Raw genomic sequence first — 23941 nt, 5'->3', positions numbered from 1 at the left:
TAAGAATCTTGAAATTTGTATAATTTTAATAGAAATTTCCGGTTATAATTTTTTCATTTGTCTATAGGATTTGGATTTAACAACTACCCAAAATGTAGTATCTTACAAAGTTTCTTTTAATTACTCCCAAGTAATTTATTTTTTTAAATGATGAGGCATGTTCGCATCCAGCTCAATGGACTGCAGTTGAACAAGCATGGCTAACTCATCATGTGCGTACCACATCCTAGCCGCTGAAAAGGTAGGACCAGCTTGAAGATAATCACCAGTAGGATGGATCTATTAGATGGCCAGTGGGTTTACTCAATTTATAATGTGTGGCCTTATATAGATGCCAAATTAATGAGCCAAAAGTCCATAAAGGGTGCACAATCCCAAAAAAAAAAAAAAAAAACAATATTGGTAAGAATCTCATTTTGATCTCGAGAATGTCATCACACAGCTTCTTGTTCTTTAACCACATGTCTTGTATCTTGATTTGTGTTTGATGGATTTGAGCTGGTGCCTTGGCAAAATTCTTCATCCTTGAATGTCTGCTTCTTATCTTCCCTGTTCTTTCCCCATAGAACCATGTATAAGCCCAAGATGATCAAAACCGCACCAACCATGCTGGAAAAAAAAAACAACATATTAGGGGGAAAGAAGGGTCATCTGAAGAGTTAATTGTAGGATCCAGACGGGTCATCATGAGGGTCCCCCATGGATGCTCCCTAGGACATAAATTCAAGCTGGTTCACTTATCAAGAGGGCAGCATGTGTACATTGGCTGTTGACCGTTGATTATCGTTTTTAACTGGTCTATTGTAACTGATAAAGACTGGTGTAGTTATCAAGAGCTGAGCTGACCCAATTGTACATTGGCTGTTGACCGTTGATTATCAAGAGCTGAGCTGGCCTGAAACACAGGAATTCTTAGTTCATGGTACATGCTTTGGACCCATGGTGGAAATGGGTCGGCCTTGGATGGGTCAGTGCCAGCCCAAGCCTGACCCATTTAATAAATGGGCCAACAAATCTTGCTAGAACCCAACCCATGACCCATTACCACGTGGCCCGACCTTGACAATTAGTCAATACATGGATCACATCTACACATCTATATTTATCCTCTGTTAATTTGTGGGCAGGTTAGGCCACAAGCACATTGATTAGCTATATATGCTGTCCGCGTCGGGGTGCATTGGTAAGCTAGATGTGTGGGTTAGCTTGGGTAGAGTTCAAACCGAGCCATACCCATTTACTTAAATGATCTACAGTTTCTAACCCGAGCCCAAACCTCTACAGCCCAAACATCGTTCATAAGCATGCTGGCCTAGCTTACACAAACCTATTTGACCCAAGAGAACTGGCCCTAGATTTACATATATCGGCTAGGGTTGTCAATGGTTTGAGCTGGCCGGTCTGACTTCCAGTAATGGCCAGCTTCAGGCCGGGCTTGCAATTTAATACTAGGCCTAAGGCCTGGCTCCGGGCCTAAATTTTAATAACTGATTAGGCTTGGGCTTTGTTTAAGACCCCATCAGACAGACCCAAGCCCAGCCAGCTCAACCCGTTTAGGATTTCAAGGGCCTGGGTCAGGCCTCTCATGGGCCTGCTGCAGACTCGAGCCCAGATTTCCTTTGTGGTTCGGGTTCGGTTGGCATCCGTACTGTCGAGTATCAATCCATCTTGGCCTCTTAAAGATTATAAAATACCTTCCCATGTATAGACTCTGTCTCAAAACGAGCAAGTCCGCGAGTGCGACTATTACAGTACTTAATGGATTAAAGACTGCTGCGAAGACTGGGCCTTTTTGTCGAATGACCAGAAGTTGGATGTAGGTCGCAACTCCAAACACCATGATACCCTGCAAATACAATGAAACAATATGATCAACGGCTGTTATTAGCTGTAGTTATATGAGAATTAGCTTCTTGATGATGTGTATAGATGGCCCATCTACAGAAATCAAAGCTTTTCATTGGATGGATCCGATGATGATGCGAATAGTTCCATCATGGCCACACAAACGGTCAGCGGTTTGAATGAGCGCAGATGATCTTGCAACCCAGCATAATGTTCTCATCCAGCCCATTTCAAGGCATGACGTGATAGGATCTATCAGGCCTAATCATTAAAGATGTACTGTTCATCCTACAAGATAGAACCAGCCGTGCTTAATACCTTAGTGCCTGTTTGATTTTTGAATGTGGGTGTAAATGCCCCATAAATGAGTAATTATTACCGTTTCGCCCCGTTTGAAAATTCTTGAGAATTTTTACCTTAGAAAACCGGTTTAAAAGTGTTAGTTTAAATTTTTTGACCTCACGGTAATAGATATGACATATCTGTTCTGTCCATCCGTTATACCACAACATTTTGAGACATAAACCAAAAAGGAGGTAGATCCAACAGTCAAGTGGCCCACACCAAAAGAAACAGTGGCCTGAGAAGTTTTTAACCGTAAGCATTTGATTCACTTTTTTTTTGTGGCGTGGTCCACTTGAGCTTTTAATATGCCTCATTTTTTGGCTCATGCCATAAATTCATTTGCCATAATGGATGAACGGTGTGGATAAGCAACATGCATCATGGTGGGATCCACAAATATTTTACAGCCATTTCCATTTTTGCATCAAAAAAGTAAGCATCCCTTTGAATTCCATATTCGAAGTCGCAATCTGATCCATTCATTAAAAAGAATCGATTGGATACATTTCTTATGTATCCATAGGTGCTATATTGGATTTGAATCAGATTTGGGATCAATCTATATTAATTGACCACCTCCATTATGTTATTGCTAGCATCTTCCCAATCATTCCCACAGGAAATCCGGAATGATTTTTTTCTGATCCTTCATTAAAAAGATTCATTCTCTTCTCAAAAAATATGAGGCAGAACTTATAAAGATTTCTTTTTCAGTCAAATCAGATATAGAGAAGAGTGCAGTAAATACTTAAGGAAATAATTATGACAAGTTTACATTGCATGTACCCGTGAACTAGAGACAAGCCCTTAGTGAAAATGTCAGTAACTCAATTGTACCAACGAACAGTAGCTAGATATATCCACAAATAACATTTTTTCGTCCGGAGTGATTATCAACGTCAACATACTTGGTGGGCCATGATACACTAGATTTAAGGCTAGGGAAATATCTCTAATACCATGAAAATAATATGATTGAGAATATAATTTTAAATTTCACACCAAATCACACGGGCAACAAATATTTGAAACACTAAATAATATTTGAAAACCAAAATCAATTGTTTAGAAAAAGTAGAAGAGATGAAGTAGAAAGTTGTTGAAATTGGTTCACAGGTGTTAATAATGTAAGGGAGTTTTTGTTAACAACTTACACTGTAACCGATGGAGAGGAGCCTAAGATCCCAGCCCAATTTCCAAACTGAAGCTTTGCGCTCTATAGCAAACGTCAAAACCGTTGCTTGGAATGTCCCAAATAAGCATGTCAAGCATGTGAGAGAGATGGGAGCTGCGTATTTCTTAATCGTCCTAGCCTGCCCATTAAAACATATAAGTTTCAATATAACAAATCAACGCATGATTTAAACCATTGATAGATGGAGCATGTTTGGATGTCACCAATCTTTCATTTATATATATATATATATATATATATATCTGACTTGTGAAAGCTGTTGCCTCCTTGTTAACATTTTAAAATTAAAAGTTTAAAACCTAAGAGAATCTATCTATTACTTTTCTTATGTTTATTCCAATGAATATTTTCCATCTTTTTTTTTTCTTTTTTACTTTTTTAATTTTTAAATCAGTAGATATGAGATGGATAATATTGTCTAATAAGTACAATTTTTGAGACGTAAACCATAGTTTGCAAACTAGGCGAGTCGACTAGTGAGTCAGCTGAGTCCACTCACCCAGTCACATATCTGGTCATTGGGTCGACAGAAATAGGTATGGGTAGTACTCGGCCAGGTTTCCCGGGCCGGTTAAAGCTTGACTTGGATGACCAGGTCGAGTAAAATTGGTTGGGGTGAGTCTGTTGAGGGCAGATATGTAATGAGAGGATAAAGAGGAAAAGAATATCTTTTTGTCATTTTTCCTATCGTTTTTTTTTTTTTCATTTTTTTCAGAAGAATAAAATTAAAAATTAAAAATATATATATACTAGATTAAAATCAAGGGAGTGTTTTTATTTATTTATATTATTTTGTTGGTTTTTGTATGTTTTTGAGCCACCTAGTCTGGATCTCCGAGTCCCAGGTTGACCCAGACTCGGTGACAGACCGTGTCCCAAGGCGAGTCCTGATTTGCAAACTATGGCATAAGTTATCAATGCTAGGCACACTGGGGATATGGATTTTGTTCATTCCCTAAGTACGTTTAAGTTACAGTTAACCGTGCATTTCATGTATGTAGGGCCCACTAGAATCCAGACCGTGCTTGTGTTGCACACCCAACACAATGATCTAAGATAGAAGTTTCTATAGTGGGCGTCAGCATCCTTTTGTCTTCCAATGTTTCCTTTTTTTCTTTTTCTTTTTTCTGTGGCCCACCTGATTTACGTATCATCCTGAATTTTAGAATCTAGGCCTAACATGTATGAGCACTACAGATTCCTGATTTGGACTGCGTATGCACATCATGGTAGGCCCCACACAGCTCAAACACCCAAGCAAGGATCACAAACTCACATGCTAAAATGACCAAGTTACAACTCCGCACGTGTAAAACATTACCTGCAAAACGGAGGAACCGGAACGTGTGAGAGCACTGGCGATGAGCATGAGGGAGCCGTTGATCCAATCCTTGTCCACAGATGATGATGCCATCGGTGCCGTAGAACGATGAGGGTGTCTGGATGGCATTGAAATAACGATAATTCCCTTGTATAAGGTCATGAGCATGGCCCCTCCTAAGGCCACCACCGTTCCCACCACCTTTGCCTGGCTTGTTATCTTCCCCTTCTCTAATTTCTCCATCCTATAATTCAGGAACCTTTTTAGTCATCTACCCTTCCATGAAAATTCATCCCAATACCCTCTTCATGGGTAATTAAGATAAAAGTTCGATCCCAGCTCGTGTGCCAACAATGCATGTGCAAATGGGCTCAGGCATCATATTAATGGAATCATCCATTGACATATATAAAAAAGCGATTACTTTTAAAAAGTAGTAAGAAATGAAATCTCACAATATTTTTTAAAAACACGTCTAAGTAATGAAAAAAGAGAATATCTCTGTTTGTTTGCCTTTTTGGAAATTGATATAAAGAAAGATGTCTTTGAGCATGATAGAAAAACTAGTATCTCCAGAAAAAGTTTCAACAGTGGTTTGAAAGAGTTGAGAAAAACAAAAGACGTGGACCAGAACAGTTCTTGAATAGGCCTTTAGGGCCTGTTTGGCCGGGAGAATCCCATGGGATTAGGAGGGATAGGATGGATTTTAAGGTAACGATGGTGGTGTCAGTGGATTGGTTTAAGATCCATGGGATTGCTATATCCTGGGACAAGTTCACTGGGTCTGTTTGGCACGCCCGGCATATCCCAGGATTTTACCTTCCAATCCGTCCAACCAAGGGATGGGATCAATTTTAAGGTAATGATGGTGATGTCAGTGGATTGTTTTAAGATCCATGGGATTGCTTATATCCCGGGACAAGTTCACCGGGTCTCTTTGGCTCGTCATGCATATCCCGGGATATCGCGATCCCATCCCTCCTAATACTGTGGGATCGGTCCGGCCAAACAAGCCCTAAGAGGTTGCGTGCTTCATATTCCAACTTGAAAGCGGCTGCCTCTTGGAATGGCAATAACCAATAAAAATGCTACTTTAGGAGGTGCGGCTTTGCTCGGTTGATAACTACACCAGTCTTTATCAGTTACAATAAGACCATATGCCATTTCAGAGGCCCCCAATTGATAGCCACCAAACATGAGGGGCCACCACCTGCTGAATTATTCATCAATTTTCCCTCACTTGTAACTTGCCATGGATGTAATTCAAGTCCCCTTCTCAAGTGGGTCATGCAATGATAGTGAGGAATAAATGAAGAACCGGGTTTTGTATGTAGGTTTCATGCCATCTTGGCATTGCAAGTGGTAAAATTCATTCCTTCTTTGGCCATTTGAGTATGTGGAACCAAATCATAGATGTGAAAAAACTAATCATATATCAAGAAAAGAAAAATGTGTGGAAATTATTCAAGTTAACCTATTTGTTTCAAAATACTTATATTTGCTAAAACGTTAAATGTCAAAAACCAACAGTGGCTATGAAGACAGACAATCATTTGCCAGAAATACATTTGTTTCACAATCAGGGAAAAATGCCAAATTTGTGAAATTTTCATTTTCATGGTTTTCAAAAGGATTCTACCAATCAAAACAAATTCTACCATATTTGGGGCTGATGAAATGAGTGGGTTGTACCTGAAGATGATTGCCAACAAGAAGGTCATGGCGGGAAATAAGTTGGACATGACAGATGCATATGTCGATGAAGTACGTTCTAGTCCAGTATAATACAATGTCCTAGCAAGCACAGCTCTGAAACACACAACAATAAGAAAATTCAAAGAAAATTATGGGTATTAAAGGCTGCATTTAGATGCAAAATTCAGCTGAGTTGGAACGACTACTATTTTCAGGAACGCATGTTGCATTAAACGAAAGAGCTAATATAAGAAATTAGTTCACTATGTTTTTGTTTCCAGATTGCAATCTACGGCACTTGTGCAATGGGTACAAAATGGGCCTATCATATTGTGTGTGACATCTACTTCGTCTGCATCTAACAGGGAAGGATGTGATGAGGTTGATGTCTACCTCCAGGGTAACTACTCCGAATTTATGGAGTTTCTCTGGACAAAAAAAAAAAAAAAAAGAATTTACAATCCTTTAAACAGTGATATCAAACCCAGGAAGAAGTTTCAGATTTAAACTCCCTTAAAAACATGACTTACTATAAATAGTAAACTTAGACGGTCATTCCGGTTTGCAAGATACGACTGTTTTACAGTTCCGATGGTCCTGATCACTTCCGCCTCCAATCGGGCCTTCTCTGGTCCATCTTGGCCATGAAAGTGGCCGCAACCCGCTCTACATCAGCATCTCATGTCCTTCCAATTAATGCTAGGCTTGTTGACAACACACACAGAACAGTGGCCCCAAATATCTCTAATATTGCACACGCTCCTCAGAGGATTCTGGCCCAGTTTTTTCTAGTTTTCGGAGTTACAGCACATGCTAATCTGGACCGTTTATCTAGTTGGTCTTACTTGATGGGCCGCATGGTGGGAATTCCATTGATCAGATATCTTCATGGTCAATACAAATGGTCGGAAACAACATTTCGCATAAAAGCACCTCTATATGATGGGAAGATCTCTGATCAATTGGAATTTTCGTACGTACATGGTCCATCTACCGCTAGGTTGACTCACCATGAGGTGGGCCACAAGTAGTAAGCAACAAAGGAAAAGCAAACCTTGAGTACTGCATGCAACATTCATTTGATTCGGTTCTACAGGAAAATCATATGATAGAGCTCTCCTTTCGCTGCCCAGATGGAAGGACAAACGGTACTGGATCCGTACCGATCCCACATGGATGCTGATCTTAAAAATGTCTTTGAAGGTGCATGTCATCCCTTTTGCCTCTAACATAAAATACTGATTTTTACAAGTGAAAAAAAAATGGAATGTTTATTTATAAAGTATTTACAATCTATAAACTTTTTGCACTTAATTTTATCATCTAGATGTTACTTGCAAATCTTTTACAGCTAAAATTTTTAGATGAGTTCAAATAACTAATACGAGTTTTCATTATCCTGTAAAAGAGATATTTAAAGTGAAGATCGACAGTGACATAAAGGACAACAGCCTAGGTTATTGAACCATGGCCCACACAAATCAGAATAAAATAAAAATAAATCATGTACGACATGCTAAGATTGGAGCCACTTATTAAAGAGAAAGACCTACCCCAGAAGACCCAATAGAAAGACTTCCACCAAAATCAGCAGATTCATTTTGGGCCTATTAATCCTGTTTGAAAATTAATGAACAATATAAATAAGTGAATTGATATAAGATTATAATGAAACAGAAATCATACATATGAATATCTCTATGCCACTGGAACAGTCCATATGAGTGATGGCCAAAGGTTAGACACGGATTGCTGAATCTAGGGTATTTGTGTTTGTAGGGCCTACCGTCGAGTGTGCATTTTATATCCACGTTGATCCTCCATTTTGGTGGCTCATTTTAGGCAAAAGTCTAAAAAATTGAAGCGGACCCAAATCATAAGAAATTTTTATTTCACATATAACCATTTTTATTTTATTTTTTTACACGCACACACCTATAAATACTCGAACCCTTAATCGGATGGTTTTTTTTTTTTTTTACACATAATTTTTGTATCACATATAACTTGTTGATAAGGTAATGCAGAATTAAATGAAAGGAATACATAAATTTCCAAAAACTTTTGTGACCACAAGAAGTGTTTTATGGTATGCGTTCCACCACTACTATTTTCTGTAGCGTGGTCCACTTGAGATTTGGATTTGCTTGATTTTGTGCTCAAGCCCTGAAATGATCTAGCAAAATGGATGGACCTCGTGGGTACATGACACTTATATCACAGTTGGCCCCGCAAGTCTCAGATCCATTCTATCCAACCAAGGTCACATTAAATATTGTGGTTGTAGCTGTCATAAATTCTTTCTCCGAATGTCTACCTTATTCTTGTTTTCTAGCCAACCAATCGGATATTTGAAATAATAGTATCCAGGCCAACCAATTGAATGCCGATTAATTGTGTATTGAGGAGCTCACCCCGTGTAGCTTGCTGTGATACTCTGTGGAGCCCACTGTGAATTATGTGTTCTCTATCCATGCCGTTCATCCATTTTTCTAGCTCATTTTATGACATTAATCCAAAATTGAAGTATGTCCAAAGCTCAAGTGGACCATACCATTGGAAAGGAACTAAACACTTACTGGGCGCAGAAGTTTTTGATCAAGCTGATATTTGTGTTTTCCCATCATCCAGGTCCATGTGACCTTATAAACAGATTGTATGACAAATAAACATCACCATAAACATAAGAAGGTTTCAACGGTGGACATGATTATCCCTATGTTTTTCTGTAGCGTGGTCCACTTTAGCATTGGATATGCTTTATGCTCTAAACGAGCAGGAAACACGGATGGACGGTGTGGATAGAACATATAATTCACGGTGGACACTCCTCACTACCTAATCCATTCCCATCTAAACTAGACAGCTGCACATCCCATGGCACACCGGGGCCATGGGAGGTGAATACTTGCCATCCATAGGGCTGCCAGTCGGACTTAATTTTCCTGGCCCACCTTGGGAGAATATATTAGGGAGGCATAATTGCTGCTCTTGAAACAATTACTTTCACGGAAAGCTGGTACATCTGAGCATGGTATATTTCATGTCCAAGAGTGACAATCACTTGGCTTGGAATCTCTTATAGTGAAGTTGACTAAAGTTGAATTTAGAGTCAGACTCACCAAAATTTTGAACTATGATTCTAGTGGCCACATACCTCTCGAAGGCAAGCGCAAAGGCAGCTGTGACGAGCGTTCCTATGCCATCTCCATACGCTACAAGCACATATGCGCTCATCCCTTTGTCGAGCGAGACCATAGATGCATAATTCAAGCCCGCATAGCACACACTAGCGAAGATGCTAAGGAGGTAAGGTTGTGAGTTGTGAAAGAAGTTGGAATGTAAGCTTTTCCAGAAACATCCATGCTCTTCCATTCTCCTTACTTCACTCTCCACTTCCCTTATGCATCTCTACTTACACCATATATATAACGAGAGGAGTAAGAGGGACAGGGATATCTAGGATAAGTAGTTTGAATAGCCATTGGATTCGAGGTCACTTTTGAAGATCCAAAACATTCACGTTTTAAAAAAAAAAAAAAAAAGTGAGAGCACACCACCATTGACTTTGTTGCAGAAACCAAAAAAAAGACTATACACCTTTCAGGTGTGCGCCACCAAATAAACGGGCTTCACCCATCATGAATCACGCTATACAGCTCAAACCTTAACCAAAACTAGAATCCAGGGGAAAATGGACAGAAAAACAAAATCTTCAATGGGACTCCCAACCTGCATCGAAGCAGGGCAGAAACGAATTACCTCAGCTGGGCAGCCCATCACCCACGGCCTCCAAACAAAACTTCCCTAACAGTCTCCACAGCTGGCAAAGTCCTCAACCAAGATCACATGTGCCATAGGGAGCCAACCCCACACAAGAACCACCTCAAACAAATAGGCAGTGCCCAAGCCAAAAGCAGCAGAAGCAAAGCATGCATGCATATAAAACTTGAGCAAGTTTTGGACATTTTTCCTTCCATAATTATTTTTCAATGAATGAAAATTTTGAAAATTCAAAGACATGAAAAGACATTTTAAATTTAGATAGAGGTACTTTTAAAAAATTAAAAATTATATTTGTATATTAGCATATATAGTTCAAATTTTACTTGCAAAAAAGCCAACACTAGCTTAGAATTTACTAACGTTTCTTCTCTTTCCATATAGCCCACATGAAGGGTAATAGAAGAAAGACTATGCACCTTAGCCTCTCTTCCAACCATTGTGATGATTTTATAAATCTATATCATACATTTGTTGCATTGTCTTATGTTAGTATATCAATATAAATCTATAACTCTAATGAACCACAACATATGATAATACAAAGGTGCTCACTATTAAAACCATGAACACCTTTTCTTTCAGTCTGTGTGAAATTAGCACTTAAGCTTCATTACCATTATTTTCGTTATTCTCACCCTTTCACCATTTTTCTTACTTTTTCTCTTTCATTTTCTTTCCACATGCATTGCACCATTCACTTTTTCAAAATTATCTAACATCCAAACCATCAAGTTCGTCCCACCTAACCTTTAAAAAAATGTTACAAAAGTAGAAAAGATGCAATTATCGCATGGTCCCCTCATAAAAAGCAAGAAATAGGGGCTGGTCACAATTTACATGTCATGCACGATGCTGATTAGGAAGTTAGGCCCTCACCACCCACAAGACTGTTGTGGTGACACCGTGAACTTTGATTGGTGGGAGCCATGTTTTGTTAGAGGTGAGCTTGGGCTTTTTCTTTCTAGTTTTTCGGCTGAGCACCTACATGGTCATCTCTGATGGGTGGACCAATCAAATCCCATCATGTCACCACTGAGGGTAGCCAGGGCTGACTGCCTAACCCCCATTACTCCTGTCGTGCACACATGACACTGACATTTAACCACACTTGGAACATTATAAATGTGATTCTTTGTTTACGGTCCAACTAATTAATTGTGGGTGAGACCTCCACTGTGAATATCTTATTATCCAGCTCAGGGCTGAGAATCGTGGGGTGGAAGCAGATTGCAAGGACTTAGTGGTGTGTTGATATCAACAAGTTTTGTGGGGCCTGTCATGATATATGTGGTATATACATAGTTTCTATTATATGCTCTATTATAATAAAATATTGTGTGTTAAGGCAAGCAAGTCTAATACAATATCTTTTTCAAATTCTCATCTTTTTTCTCTCTCAATCTTCTCCTCTTTTCTTCACATTATTATCATCAAATCACTCTACTCTTTCCATATATTTTGCCAAATCATTTTAAGGCATAAGCCTAAATATGAGACAATCTATAGCTCAGGTGGACTAGAACATTAGAAGCAATGGGGATTGAATGCCTACCCTTATGAACTTCTTAAGGACCATAGAGGTTTCGGATCAAGTTGATTTTTAGTTATCCATTTGTCTAGGTCTATGTAACCTTATGAACAGGTTTAATGGCAAATAAACACCATGGTGAGCCCTTAGAAGGTTTCAACGGTAGGCGTTATTGTCCCAACTGCTTTCTATGGTATCCTTGACTGGGCCAGCCGGCATGAAAACTTCTTCCATCGCATCATTAACTGGTGTAGGATTAAAGATTAGTCCATGATTCGAGTCGAACATCAACCTTACTTCTCATCTTAGGGTTGAAGATGGGTGCCTATCCATATTTAGTTGGAAGGTCCCTAGTCTTCTGTATTTTAGCACACCTGAGTGCATAAGCCCAACCGCTAAGGGGGAGCCTTAAGCTAAAAGGGGCGGGCAGCCATTGATGTCATAAATGGTCACAAGAGCCCCTATCCAGCCTACTTGAGCTTTGGATCTCTTCACTTTTGGGACCATGTCCTAAAATGATCTTGCAAAATGGTTAGCCAGCGTTGATATAACACATAGGAAACGGATTGGCTACTCCCCCTGACACCAGCTCCGTGGCTAGTGTTCGGTGCTCTATGGGCCCCACCATGATGTATGTGTTTCATCCATTCAGTTCATCCATTTTAAAAGATCATTTTATTACTTGATCCCAAAAATGAGAAGGATATAAATCTCAGGTGGACCACACCACATGAAAACAATAGTGATTGGATATCAACCATTAAAATCTTCCTATGGCCCACTATGCTATTTATTTGACATCCAATCTATTGATTAGGTCATACATGCCCAGATGAAGAGAAAAGACAAATATCAGCTTGATCCAAAACTTTTATGGCCCCCAAAATGTTTTTAATGGTCGACCCTCATTCAACACTGTTTCCTGTAATGTGGTCCACTTGAGATTTGGATATATCTCATTTTTGGACTTATACCATAAAATGATCTGTAAAAACAGATGGATGGCATAGATGAAAAAAAGACATCATGGTGTGGCCCACGTAGCACCGACCACCAGCCATTGGGTGGTGTCAGGGGGAGTAGCCAATCCGTTCCCTAACACATACACCATGATGGGGTCACAACTTGGTGACGTCAATACACCACCGATGTTGGTGATGTGTGGCACACCACGCAATCTTCTTCCATTATGGACCACTCTACCCATTAATTGATGCTGGGGACGTTCAAGTCACATGGACATGGCATATCTGCGTGGGATATTCCAAGCCATTAGTCAGGGGGGTACCATCGAGAGTATGATCAGCTTGTTGAGAAATCAGGTGGTCCCGTTCATTGGATGAGCCCCGAGATGGATGAGTTGCTCACTTGTACAAGGTAAATGGGGCGTCAGAAATAAAAAGCTGATAGATTCTCTATATTTAACAAGGACATGACCTCTCCCACCTGGCATGTGGAAACGGATTGGCTACTCTCCCTGCCAGGTCGGTGCTCTGTGGGCCCCACCATGATGTATGTGTTTCATACATGCCGTCCATATATTTTTATAGATCATTTTAACGTATGAGACCAAAAATAAGATATATCCCAATCTCAAGTGGACCACGTTACCTGAAATAGTGTTGAATGAAGGTCGACCATTAAAAACTTTTTGGGGCCCATAAAAGTTTTGGATCAAGATGATCTTTGGTTTTTCCCTTCATCTAGGTCTGTATGACCTAATCAACAGATTGGATTTCAAATAAACAGTACATTGGACCTTAGGTGGATTTTAATGGTGGATATCTAATCACTATTGTTTTCCTGTGTTATGGTCCATCTGAGATTTATATCCCTCTCATTTTTGGGTCGAGCCTTAAATTGATCTGTAAAAATGGATGAACCGCATGGATGAAACACATACATCATGGTGGAGCCCACAGAGCACCGACCACCAGCCATGGGCTAGTGGCAGAGGGAGTAGCCAATCCGTTTCCCTGGTAAGTGGAGCTTCTTGATTTTGGGGATGGAGGACTTTCAAAGTGGTGCCCACATGATGAGCAGTCTGGATTCCATATGCGTATGTTGCGAATCACCCTTTTAACGTGTAGGGCAGATGGCCTCACGTTTATGTTGAAGGCTTTGTGATTGGTGATGTGAAATGAAACACAAGCTCCCATGGCTCAGACACTTACGGCCAGGTGATTGCTGACTAGGATCGTTGACTAGAGGTCGCTAGCCTGTTTGGTTTTTCGTCTTCTATATATAAATAAGTAATTATTCTTCTATATATAAATAAGTAATTATTATCCTTTTTAACCTATTTTTGGAAGAGGATTATTTTCACTTCGAAAACCAGTCTAAAAGAATTGACTTAATTATATGTCATATTCACACCATTCATCCGTTTTACCACATCATTTTAGGGCGTGAGCAGAAAAATGAGAATGATAAAGTAGCCTACACCAAAGGAAATAATAGCCTTGATATGTCCACCGTTGAAAGTTGTTTTCTTCTTTAGGCTCATATTGATATTTATTTAGATAGATAAGAGGAAAACAAAAATATCAGCTTGAGCCAAAACTTCTGCAAGCCCTAAAAGTTTTTAACGGTAGGTGTTCGGTTCCCATTATTTTCAAAGTTGTGGTCCACTTGATATTTGGATTTGCCTCATTTTTGGGCTCATGCCCTAAATTCAGCTGGAATAATGGATGGACGGTGCGGATAAGCCACATACATCATGGTGGGCCTCACATTTATTTCACAACATTCTTGGTTTTAGTCAAAACGTTAGGGTCACCTTTGCATATTGTAATTACCAAAGTAAATAATTATTACTTATTTATAAGATATTAACTGATGACATGGAAAATCAAGTAAACCATAATTCCATAAGTGAGGGGAAGCTCTTCTCATCCACGCACATGATCATGCCACGATGTGACATGTGAGTAAGATATGAACTTTTCATCAGGTGAGCTAGGTCGTGTAGATCCTCTGATCTAAAACTCAGGCCGTTTCATACCTCAGATGTACTACATTGTATCAAAACAAATGAATGGCTAGAAAAAGATTTTAACACATTGTGGCCCAATGAATAATATATTTTTCTGATATTTTGAAAGAGAAGATCCATTAATCATTATTGTCAACCCCCGGGAAGCTCAAATCTCATACACATATCACCAGTGAGGATGCATGTGACCCGACCCTCATGTGGAATTATGTCTTATCCATGTTGTCTATCCATTTTCCCAGCTCATTTTAGGGCATAAGCCAAAAGAGGAAACATATCCAAAGCTCAAGTGGACCACACCATAAGAATTAGTGGGGATAATGACATGCACCTTTGAAACTGTCATAGGCCCCAACAATGATGTTTATTTGTCGTCCTACCTGATCATAAGTCACACATGGATACAAGGAAAATGTAATATCAGCAAGATCCAAAACTTACTTGCCCTCAAGAAAGTTTCAACAGTATGAATTCAATTCCCACTTTTTTCAATGGTATGATCCACTCAAGCTTTAGATATGCTTCAATTATATATATGAGCTGATGCCTTAAAATGAGTTGGAAAAATACGGACTGCATATAGTTTACTCGGCACACTATAGCATGCAGAGTGGTTTTTTTTTTTTTTTTCCTTCTTTGACAACAGCACTAACACCTCAAAGACAGCTATGCACTCACACCGCATTGGTTTTTCACCACAGTAGGTGCTCGAACCCATGACCTCATGTTGGACCCATAACATGTTGAGTTATTCAGTAGGCAATCCATGTCCATAAAAAGTGGGGCCTAGCATGGACCAAAAGGCTGTTGAATAACCTCCACCGTCAAAGGAGACCTGGCGGGAATCCCATCAGGCATGAAAAAGGATTTCGAATTATATTCTAATCTGAAATCATTGTGAAAAGTCGGCTTTGGAGTTTGGAGGGATGAATTGTGGGAGAAAAGCATGCACTGAGATCGGGCAATGAGTAACAACGGAGTAGCTTTGCCAAGCTCACATGCGTCTGCAAGATGGCTCATATCCACACCAAACGTGTGCCATCATGGCATTAGATACAAAATCCAAACGATCCATCAAAGGGTATCACCATGAAGATGCTTTTTTCGAAGAATCAGGCTGGCCCACAAGTCAGGTAGGCCAAACAAATGTATGGCTCAAAGAAACTTGACTCAATTTTTCTAACCCGGCCTTATACCTGCCTTTGTAATACCATGCTCATATCACATGGATGAACAAGATTTTTTATTTTTATTATTATTATTATTATTTTTTTTTGTTGAAAACATTTAGACAATCTAACGAACCTGATGTATGTCTAAGATATTGTGCGTCTGCCACGTTGGCACATGCAGTGGAGTCTGTATGAGCTGGCTTGTATACCATTATAAATATAAAAAAGAAGCGTCTTCAGCAAGTAATATGATTGTTTATACTATTTCAAATTTTAAATAATATTTTTTTCGACAAATTACATGATTATAAATATTCGCTATGCCATTACTTAGCTATGGCCATTTTTTTCATGCACACACCCTCACACGTACACACTATTAATAGGTACTTGAACCTAAGATCTTAGTCTTGAAACTCTAGAGCCATGAGTAGAGACCCATACAATGGCCCCTTAAAATTTGCATAGACTCTTGCATTTAATATCTTACAAGAGAAATGCTTTTATTAAAACTCTTGCATTAATGCTTTACTAGAGGCTGCTTTTCTTGAACCCTTTCATTTAATGCTTCTCTCAGTATAAAAGTTCATCTTCATCATGCGCAGAACATTATCACTAAATATTATTTCTATACTTTCTGATTTGACCACATCAGATTAGGTGTAAACAGTAGTCTTAACTAGTAAGTTCTTTAACATTTAAAGTATAATCAAAATAAAAACCACATAACGATCCAGATTCACTGAAAAAATATAAATTTATAGCAGGTCCATGATTTCGAGAATATAACCAATCTACCCTGGGTTCCACAATTTAAACGGTTTGGATTTGATTTGATAAGTGACATGTCACCCCAATAATTCTAGTTGTGGTACAGTATCAGTTGGACAACACCTATTGTTACCCCAAGGTGGGAGTTGTCAGCAAAGTTGTTTTAAGTTAGAAAAAGGGAAAAGTTAAGAAATTCGTATGGATACTATCTGAAGTTTCCTTATTAAGAGAAACTTTGGTACTCTGAGAGAGCCTGATTGATAATAAGCTTCACTTACAAATTACATAAGATTTGGACACGTAGCATGTAAGTAATCAAATTAAGCAGTCCACATTATGGTATCCAGTATAGATGTATCATGAACAAAAAATAAAAGTTATTGGTTATCTGACAATCAGATTGGTGGACATTTATTGGACGGTTTAAAAATGGAAAAATGTGGCGGATCTTCCACAAACAAGCGTCCTCAAATCAGAGGCTAAGATCGTTCAATGAATCTAATAATGAGATTGTCATTTGGAGGCCGTGGGATGCACAATCTAGATGGATTTATTTGAGTTAATATATAACACGTGTACAAGTTCTCACAGTGCCTGTGTATCAAGCTTCTGATGCATACTGAGTATCATATAACAACTCCTATTTCTAACAAGAGCATCTTCACTTTTGTTGTGGAAGACTTCCCAGTATAGAATCTTTAAAAAGGAGAAATGAAAAGTTAATCGCCGTATGACAGATCCAGACAGTGATCTACAGAACTAGGCACTCGTTTGTAGCGCAGTCCAATTGTTCGATGGTGGAAACGAGGCACTTAGAACGAATGCCTGTTATAGAAAAAAAAAATTTCTACAACTGCCATGTGTCGGTGCCATAATGTTGTGAGTATGCTGTGGAATGAGTAGGGTACCCCACCATGAAAATGAGACGACCTAGAAATGAGGTCAAATAACATTGCATGGATTTTTGGGTGGCTGTCTGCTATTTTTCATTTTATTTTTTTATTGGTGGGGCCACCAACTAGGTCTGATATATTGGCATCCTATCATCATGCTGGGGCCCATTTGATGCACTACTAGCAGTTAGAGTGCATTTAGGGCTTGTTTGGATGTGATTGACTCCCGGTAAATACTTATAGACGAGCAATTATTTTAATTACAACTATGTTATAGAGCACTTCGACTTCAAAGGTTTGTGTTTGGAAGATAATGTAAATTGCATAAACTGCTTCCAAATTAATAGAAAATGTGTTTGGATACTTGAAGTATTCAAACTAACAAATGGGCTTTTCCACATCGTCCATGATATATGTGGGCCCCACAATAGTTTGTGTTTTCTCCATGTCGTCATGCTCATTTCCGAGCACTGAGGACAAAAGTGAGGTAGATCCTAATCTTAGGTGAACTAGGCTATAGATAAAACTGGTCATTGAACGCCCACAATTAAAACACCTCATGAAGGTCATAGAAGCTTTTGTATCTAGTTGATATTTGTGTTTTCCTCTGGGTCCATAACGGTGTGACCTAATGGCTTGCGTCTGCATTACCGCCAATGCCGCCAACGTATATATTATCATTTTTTTACACAAGTCCCAGGGCCCCATTTTTTATATTTTATCAAATCCACTCCGCCCACTCTTTTTGCAAGATCATGCTAAGGTGTGAGCTCAAAAGTGGGTTAGATCCAATGCTTAACTGGGCCAGACCACCCAGATTATATGGGGAAGTGACTACCATATTGTAATCTTAAAAATAAAAATTTAAATTTAAAAAAAAAAAAAATTAAAAAAAAAAAAAAAAAACTATCATATGGTCTATATCAGTTTAGATCATTGATGATGTGTGCATGGGTGTGCATAAGAGTGTGTGCACGTGTACCCTCATGAATATACTCATGCGTGAAAATTTTGAGTTATTAATGTACATGTTGCAACCTCTAACTCCCTGAATTTCGGGGGTCGAGTAATACCCGACTCCTGAATTTTCGGGTGTCACTTATGTCTTGCGAATAGACCAAATTCGAGCTTCATGTGATTGGTGTATGAGCATTTGAAAAATTAACTGGATCATGATGCATATACTGCAATCAACTAACTGAAATAAAGTTCAACTAACAAAATGATGTGATACACATAAAGTACGGGCTGCATCCTGACAAAATACATGTAGTCCAAAAGGTGTACAAAATATCCCTTGCCCTAAGGCCCCATCACTAGCCCTAGGGCAACCCGTGGCGACCCGCCCAACAACTGAAAGTAGGAGAGCTCCTCCTCCTCGTCTATGGTCGCCCTATCCAACACGTCAAGCTCTGTGATACTTGCATCTAAAATAGGGTCTGGTTGGTGTTTTAAAACACTGTCCCAGAGTGGAACTGAGTAGTCAACTCAGTGGTTCTATTAGCATCAAATTACGCAAGTTATCAAATCCACAGGCGCAAATAATGAAAAATAACTAAACATACGATTCCTAAATACTATTGTTAATATACATGCATGGTATTATGATATGATGCATGCCCTCACCATCCAATACTCCCTCAAGTGACACCATCTATACGTTCGCATATGACCAACACTCCCTCAAGCGACACTATCTATACATTGGCATATGACCAACACTCCCTCAATGTGACCTCGACTGCCAAGTCGCTAGCTGAACTAATGTTATGCGATCGTGATCATGTTAGCCAAATGTTTAGTTATATCCATTCGTCCAGCAATGTTGAGGAAACCGGAGCACCCTTACGAAATCATCACCCAAACCTGATCGCGAGGCCCAGGGCGGCCGTAGTGGCCTCGTGCCTGTGATCCTTAATCCGTCTGGATTCGTCGCTCCCGACTGATTCATACGAATGGCAGATTGTAAACTGGGTTACTCGCGGTCACTACGGGGAGGTTCATCACCCTAGCGTAGGCTGATAGCTCAAGCATAGTGTCTCATACTACAATGTCCGGTTCACGAGACTTTTGGATTGTTCACACGCCAAGTATAGGGTTGTGATATAGTAATAATCTCGGTAAGACCGAGGTCGAATCCACAGGGACTAAAACCTGTACGTAATCTGAAACTAAGTAGAACTAGAACTAGACTAAGATGAAATCTAAATCGAATGAAATTGAGGGAATAATGGTGAAATATTAATCTAAAACTTAGAAAATTCAAAGGTATGAACTAGGGATTCAGAGGATCCAATTATAGAAATCAAGGAGATCTTTATGCTTGATTCAAGAACTCAACTGAACTTATGATGTAGATCGGGTCGCGGACAGTTTCATGGTCAAGATGGATCAGAAAAGGCCCGGTCGACGACAGAAGTGATCCGGACCATCGGACCTTAGATCGGGCGTATCTCGCAATCCGGAATGAGTTAGCTGACGTAAAATATATGATTTTGGGGTAGAACGAGCTACTTTAGCCAACCAACCCCGCTATGCAGGGTTGCGCAGCCCGAAATTGTGAAAAACCCCTTGATTGACGGTCGTTTCCCTATTTTAATTTCGTTTTTACTATAAATAGTAAGTTTTAGTTTGATTATAACTCTTCATCCGTTGGGCTTTAGGAGTTACGCCCAACGTGAAAAGAGCTTAGAATAATTAGGGGAACGGTTTGGTGAAGCCAAATAGGACACTTACTATTTTTGTCCGAAAACCTTGCGCACTAGTAGACATCACGACCGTCTATAAATAGTAAGTTTACTATTTATAGTAAGTCGCGGATTCTAGGAGTTTGAGTTGTAGTTTGATTATGATTTCTTTCTCATTGCTTGATACCCTTATTTAAAGGGTTGTAAACTCGTTTTTAATAATTCATCAATCAATTTCGAATTTATTAGAATTTATTTCTATTTTCTGCTTTCTTTCCTCGTGGATTCGAGAAGTCTCTGTGAGGAGTCCAGAGAAGTTCCGTGGATTCGGAATAGTTATCCTCTTGAGGAAGACGGTGCTCGACCTCACGTCCTCCCCTGCGTCAGTTTGGTATCAGAGCGAGGTTTCTCCTCGGATTGATGGCTTCTAACGACGGGTCGGGCAACAATCCCATGGGCGGTGTTTCAGGGAATTTACCTTTAACGGCGGCAGCTTTCGAAGCAGCTCAACAAGAGAATCGGCAAGCCATGCAAGGGCTACAGGCTTCTATTAATCGCATGGCGGATCGTTTGGCGGAGGCCCTAGGGCAGCTCCGTGTTCATGGTGGTGATCCACCATCAACAATTGCTAGAATTAGTAATCATATTGATCGTAGGGCGACACTATCAGTGAACCATAGGATCCCTCCTAATAAAGTGGGATCTAGCGACATGATTTTACAGCATCCTAGACGAGCCATTGATCAGATGGATCGGATGGATCAAGAATTCAAGATGAAAGTCGATCTTCCTAGTTTTAATGGTCAACTCTACTTCAAGGACTTCCTCGATTGGTTACTTAAAGTCGAACGTTTCTTTGACTACATGAACATAATGGAAGAAAAGAAAGTTAAACTCGTGGCCTACAAGTTGACGGGCAGAGCTTCAGATTGGTGGGAACAACTTCAACTCGAGCGAACGAGACGGATGAAGGCGTCAATCCACACGTGGTCGCGGATGAAGAAGTTATTGTGTATGCGATTCTTCCCTACTAATTACGATCAGGTATTATTCCAACAAAATCAAAATTATTGGCAAGATAACCAATCATTAAAGGGTTATGCAGAGAAATCCTATTATTTGTTGGCGGGAGGTGACCGGGTCAAAACGGAGTTGCAACAAACCACAAGATTCATCAGTGGAAAACATGTGACCTCTATGGGAATGGTGAGCCAACTCAAGACTTCTAAAGTGGAGGGACAATCTCTCATGACTAAACAGGCCTTTGTTAAACAATCTGAGGAAACGGGAGACATATATGCAGTAGTTGAAGAGAAAAAATATGTGGAGCCTGTGAATATCCTAGAGGATTTGGAACCAGTATCGCAGGAGTTCAAGGGGGTTGTGCTCGATGAACTCCCTAATAAATTACCTCCCATACGAGATATGCAAAATCACGTTGATCCCATCACAGGGGCAAGTCCGCCTAATTGCCCACATTATCAGAAAAAATATGAAATCTTGAAGACAGATGTGAAGGAATTAATCGATATTAGTCAAGTCAAGGAAAGCATGGGTATATGTATCGTATCGGCTCAAAAGCTTAATGCCAAGTACAAAAAAAAGTTTAATGAACATCGGCGTCAGAAGTTATCTCAGACTCATGTGCCAAGTCTCCCGTGTTCAAGCCGAGTCGAGTTGAGGCTAGCTGATGTAGAACCTGTCACAGACACGTTCCTAGCATGGTTGAGCCAAAAGAAGATGGACCGTGAATTGACTATAACTTTTGATCCGGGTATCGTTACGAGGCGCACAACCTATCAATCTTTACTGAAATGGGCCATCCGAGGTGAACCGACCCACTTTGTGGGTCGCATCTGTCCGTTTCGTCAGAAAAGACGCGCTTTCAGCTCAAAAACGAATTTTTAGGAAAATTTTACTATTTTTAGTAATTCCGATTTTTTAAATATTTTTAGAGTTTTAGATTTTATTTCCTTTTAGAAATAACTTTTAGTTATACTAGGACTCTTTTAGAGAAAGTTTATTTGCAATTTTTATTTTTAGAAACTAGGCCTTAGAAGAGTTTTATTAGAATTAGGATTTTTATTAGAGTTAGAATTTTGCTATTTTTGGTAATTACGAATTTTACTTTATTTTTTTCCTATATTAATGGTGTAAGGAGACACATTAGGAAAATTATCAATTATTCATCAATCAATTTCGAATTTATTAGAATTTATTTCTATTTTCTGCTTTCTTTCCTCGTGGATTCGAGAAGTCTCTGTGAGGAGTCCAGAGAAGTTCCGTGGATTCGGAATAGTTATCCTCTTGAGGAAGACGGTGCTCGACCTCATGTCCTCCCCTGCGTCAACTTAGAGTCCCATCTTCATCCAGTTGGAAGGTGTAACCATGAAAATCAAATTTGAACTTCCTTTGATCTAGTTTTCAAGAGAAGAGAGGTTTAAGAATTAGAATGGATTCCGTTACTAAACCATACCCAGGAGACAAAGTAAACAACAGAATTAAACCAATCTATAACCAATCAGAAAGATATATGAAAGTTAAGAAGGGTTCCGTCATCTAACCATGCCCAAGAGACAATGGTGAACAACAGGGCTTCCTGACGTCATAATTATAATAAGGAAAAGGAAATACTCAAAGCCATCGCAGATCTACTGTAATTTAAGTCATAATAAACCATTAAAAACTAAAGGCATTCCCCATAATCAAGCTATAACCAATTTCAGTTCAGTCTAAATAAAAAGCACAAGCAAAAAGTCTCCCCGTCACTCTGCAAGCTTCACCTCTTAGCCTTATCTAAGAGGTTTAGCCGAGCATAGACATGGCAAGGCTAAACATCTTAAAAATAGTTAAAATTGAGAAAACAGGGAAGAAAAGGCACCAACCGGCCAAACTTTCTCTCTCCTTCTTGCTCTTCTTCCCCCCCCCCCCCCCCCCCCCCCCCGATCTCACATTCTCTCTCTCTTTTATAGAACCCTGGAGGCGGTGGAGAAAGTCGGTGAGCTATCAGCCCCATGCGACAGCTTACGCAGCGGAAAAGAAACCGCAACTGACTTTGCGTTGCAAGAATTTTGTCTTGGCGAAACCAAGAGCTCGATGCAAGAGCTAACCGGTCAGGCTTCTTGGCCTTGGTCGTTTGCCCTCTGGGAGAAGTTTTTACGGTCCTGATCGCACCATAAAATTGCCCGCTGATCACAGAACAACCGAGATCTTCGAGTTTCAAAAAGAAGCAGTTTCCCTTGCAACTATGCTTGCGCATGCTACATCTTGCATGAATCCTCCATAATTTGTGGTTTTAGATTGAAAGAGACCTCGAACAAGTTGGACGGTCCGGATCAACCATGTGAGGCCATGATGGTGGCCCACAAATTCCGTCCGCAGGCTCTGTTTGTGAAACAAAGCCCGGGCATTCGCGTTGTGATGGTCGGTGGGCCGCATATTGACAGTGATGGAGAAATCCACGCCGTCCATTAGATTCACGACAAAAAACCGTACTGTAATGGCGAGATTGGATTGATTTAGGTGTGGCCCACAAGATCTTCTATTCTACCGCCGATCGTCCGTTTGATTCCTCATGTACATGCCATGTTTTCATGGGGCCAACAGCCATCTAGGCGAGGGTCATACCCTCTGGTCACAATGGACAGTTTTGATTGTCCATATGGACGATGGGTGGGGCCCATAATAAAAAACCAGCAGACACGGTGA

General features: G+C 39.8%; 1 protein-coding gene across 1 annotated transcript; it reads right to left on the bottom strand.

Moving 5' to 3' along the window:
• Nucleotides 1-382: 382 nt before the first annotated feature.
• Nucleotides 383-9814, bottom strand: LOC131223004 (WAT1-related protein At5g07050-like). Its single transcript, XM_058218282.1, has 7 exons — nt 9559-9814; nt 7955-8017; nt 6399-6515; nt 4707-4950; nt 3345-3503; nt 1695-1846; nt 383-609 (listed from the first exon to the last, which is right to left on the bottom strand). The coding sequence occupies exons 1-7, from the start codon at nt 9774-9776 to the stop codon at nt 435-437; spliced, it is 1128 nt and encodes a 375-aa protein (XP_058074265.1). The 5' UTR covers nt 9777-9814; the 3' UTR covers nt 383-434.
• Nucleotides 9815-23941: the final 14127 nt, after the last annotated feature.

This window comes from Magnolia sinica, chromosome 13 (assembly GCF_029962835.1).
Source record: "Magnolia sinica isolate HGM2019 chromosome 13, MsV1, whole genome shotgun sequence".
NCBI lineage: Eukaryota > Viridiplantae > Streptophyta > Magnoliopsida > Magnoliales > Magnoliaceae > Magnolia > Magnolia sinica.
Note: the sequence above shows the minus strand (reverse complement) of the source record. Positions and strands in the feature narration are given on the sequence as shown.